The sequence below is a fragment of the Telopea speciosissima genome, chromosome 6 (assembly GCF_018873765.1).
Source record: "Telopea speciosissima isolate NSW1024214 ecotype Mountain lineage chromosome 6, Tspe_v1, whole genome shotgun sequence".
NCBI classification, from domain to species: Eukaryota; Viridiplantae; Streptophyta; class Magnoliopsida; order Proteales; family Proteaceae; genus Telopea; species Telopea speciosissima.
This window is the reverse complement of record NC_057921.1, coordinates 31,981,813-31,984,895: the sequence shown is the minus strand read 5'-3', so window position 1 is coordinate 31,984,895 and position 3,083 is coordinate 31,981,813. Positions and strand designations below refer to the sequence as shown.

Below are 3,083 nucleotides of genomic sequence, written 5' to 3'. Positions count from 1 at the left end.
AGTATGGTTTTGATAAACTTGTGATGTTAAAATAAGATACAACTTACTTATATGATATCATTAATCTAACTTTCACACTCTGATATTATGATTATGTTATATTACTTCCACTTCTACTCTGATTATGATCACATTACTTGGTTGATGAACTTGGTACTTCAAGGATAGATCCTAGTGTTGGCAGTGGATACGGGGTATCCTAGTCACACTACTCGGTGTTAGGGAGTGGGGTGTTTAGCGCTTTGTTATTTTTGTACTCTTTTTTTTTTTTAATACAAATGATCTTTTAGAAAGAAAGAAAAAAGACATAATTTTCTTATCTTAAAAATTGGGTTTTGTCCAAATATGTAGTTTTTGTGAGACTGTTGGACTATATAGTAGAAGACAACTACTAGAGTAGTTGATCGGTGCCTTGCCAATAGTGTAGTTTCCTAAGAGTTCATTAGTTCGACAATCATGTCTTCACCATGTGCCTTAAGAAAAACCCTTCCCTCTACCCCACTTCTCTACCCATTTTCACATGGTCACTCTCTAGTATTTTTAGTCAAAGTCCCATGGGGCAACCTAAATATATAGACCGATAAAAGAAGAAAAACATAATATATAGTTCCCCCAATGAGGTTAAGAAGTTGACCCATTGATTGGAAATTGGAATTAATTAGATTGGTCTGACCTTTTAATAGTAATGCCATTCTCCTTTTGCTTAAAGAACATTAATGATATCTTACCAAAAAAAAAATATTAATGGTATAAATTCTATATATCTAAGACTGAAAATTGGAATTACACAAACTGGTTTGACCTCTTACTAACGAAATTTTTCTTTTTCCTACACAATAAAAATGAAATCTTCAATCATTAATTGTATAGACTAAATATCTATGAACTAATGTGTTGAATACTTGACCCTCTCCTAGGTAGCCCTTTTTGCAACTCTAACCCGTGACATGGTGCCCGACTTTGATATCTAATGTTAAGTATATGACCGATATGCCAAAAGCTCCCGAGTTGATGGAATATGTTAAATCAAAACCTTTAACCTCCCATACTAGGTTGGCCCGATCTATCACCCATATAATAGATTGAGTCCCATTGGGCACATAGCGTAATTAGACTCAACTCTATTTTCTTAATTTATAATAAATGGGTTAACATTCTTTGTTGGGAAACATGACCCTAATGCAAGCGTGAGCCACTGGGTGCATGTTAGTATCATGGGGGGTGGGCTTTTCACCTTTCATGCGGGAGGGGTGGTCATTTCCCCCCCTCAGTGTTTGGGCATAGGCAGTACACTCGTCTACAGAGACTTTTGTCCATAATAAATTTTCTCACTTATTCTCTGATACACATTCTGGCACTTGCCTCTAAATTATAAAAACATTTCTTAGATTGACCAGGTTTATTGCTCACATTAAAAACTTTCCATTTTTTGTGATGACTTAAGACATTTCCTATCACAATCTTCAGTTATACATTTACTTTCCCCTTTTTTTGGTAAGAATAAATTTACTTTCCCAGTTTTCCATTTAGTTTAGGATATTTGGTTATCTCTTTAACCTCAGCTTTGGTAGCAATTCTCAATTATAAATCTCATGTCCTCAGCCATTGTGGTGACATTCCATTCCTTATCACCGAATATCTTCAATGGCTTTCATGGAGACTTTGTTATCTCTAATTTCTCTACTCTCAAGTGCTTTGCTACTATATGCAGCCTTGAAGGTCCCAAGCCCATCACTCTAAGTCTTATTCACCCATTCTCGCCCCACTCACCTTTCTATCCAGGGAATGTAACAAATACAGAGAAGATTGATATACTTATTCAGGGCACAAAAGCTCGTATGCATAATCTATTCTCGACGATGAGAGAACAAAACTGGAATGGTAGCAGTGACGTTGATGACATAGTGGTAGCAGTGCAATACACTGGTTTTTACTTTGTAGCCCAGGTGGGTATAGGTTCATTTCCATCTTTTCCTGGCCAAAAGGGGATGCCTTATTTGTTGATGATTGACACTGGAAGTCGATTAACATGGGTTCAATGTGAAGGTTGCAATCCTTGCTTTCCCCTACAACAACCTAATTTCCCATACAATAGATCTGAGAGTTACAAGTCTATTCCTTGTGGTGACCCAACCTGTCCAACTCCAAACCAGGATTGCTTTCAATCGTTTTGTGGATTCAGAATAAGTTATGGGGTGGACCCTGTGGCCTCAATAGCAGGAGCCATTGTAAGAGAGACCTTAACCTTCCCTTCTGATTTTGGAGGTATAGAATCTTACAATAATTTATTCTTAGGTTGTGGCTTTAAGAGCTACGACTATACATATCCACAACAGAATAAAATTGGTGGGGTTTTGGGTTTAGGGTTTGGAGGCAATAGACCTCTTCCCTTCCTGAACCAAGTGGGCAAAAAACGCTTTTCTTATTGCCTATTGACCTCTGAACACACCAATTCTCAGTTATATATTGGAGAAGGTGCAAAGATGGTCGGACCACAAGTGCTATCAACACCATTGCTGAGAGGATCAAATGAAGCACTATACTATTTGGACTTGCAGGATATTAGTATCCAAAACATTTGCCTTAGAGTACAGAGATTGTTCTCTGGGGGTTCTACCATAGATTCAGGATGCCCGCTGACTATACTTCTTTCTAATGTTTATGCTCTTGTGAGAATTCGCTTTGTTCAGTATTTCGCATAGTTTCATATTCAACCATACGATAGTAGAAGTAAACCAAAAGATTTGCCAATGTTAGATCTCTGTTTCCCTAATCCGTCTGGTTTTGATATGTATCCAACTATGACATTCCATTTTAGAGGAGCTGACCTTGTTGTGCGACCCCCCGGTATATTTGCGACAGGGAGAAATTATATTTGTGTTTTACTTGCATCAGGCCCTGTTACAATGATTGGAGCATTTCAGCAATTGCAATACAAGTTCTCCTATGATTTTGAGTTGGGAGATAGAGCACGAGGAGAAATTGGTGCTCTTCGCTTTGCTCCTCAAGATTGTGGGTCCCCCACTTAAGATTTTTGCGGTTGAGATTGGGAGTAGGGTGGATGCCTCTTCATCTTGAAGATA

The 3,083-nt window shown here is 37.9% G+C and overlaps 1 protein-coding gene across 1 annotated transcript; it reads left to right on the top strand.

Annotated features, from left to right (window-relative positions):
- The first annotated feature begins 1,592 nt into the window (after window positions 1-1,592).
- Window positions 1,593-2,702, top strand: LOC122665622 (probable aspartic protease At2g35615). The gene has a single exon (XM_043861774.1). The coding sequence runs from the start codon at window positions 1,593-1,595 to the stop codon at window positions 2,700-2,702; it is 1,110 nt and encodes a 369-aa protein (XP_043717709.1).
- The last annotated feature ends 381 nt before the right edge of the window (window positions 2,703-3,083 follow it).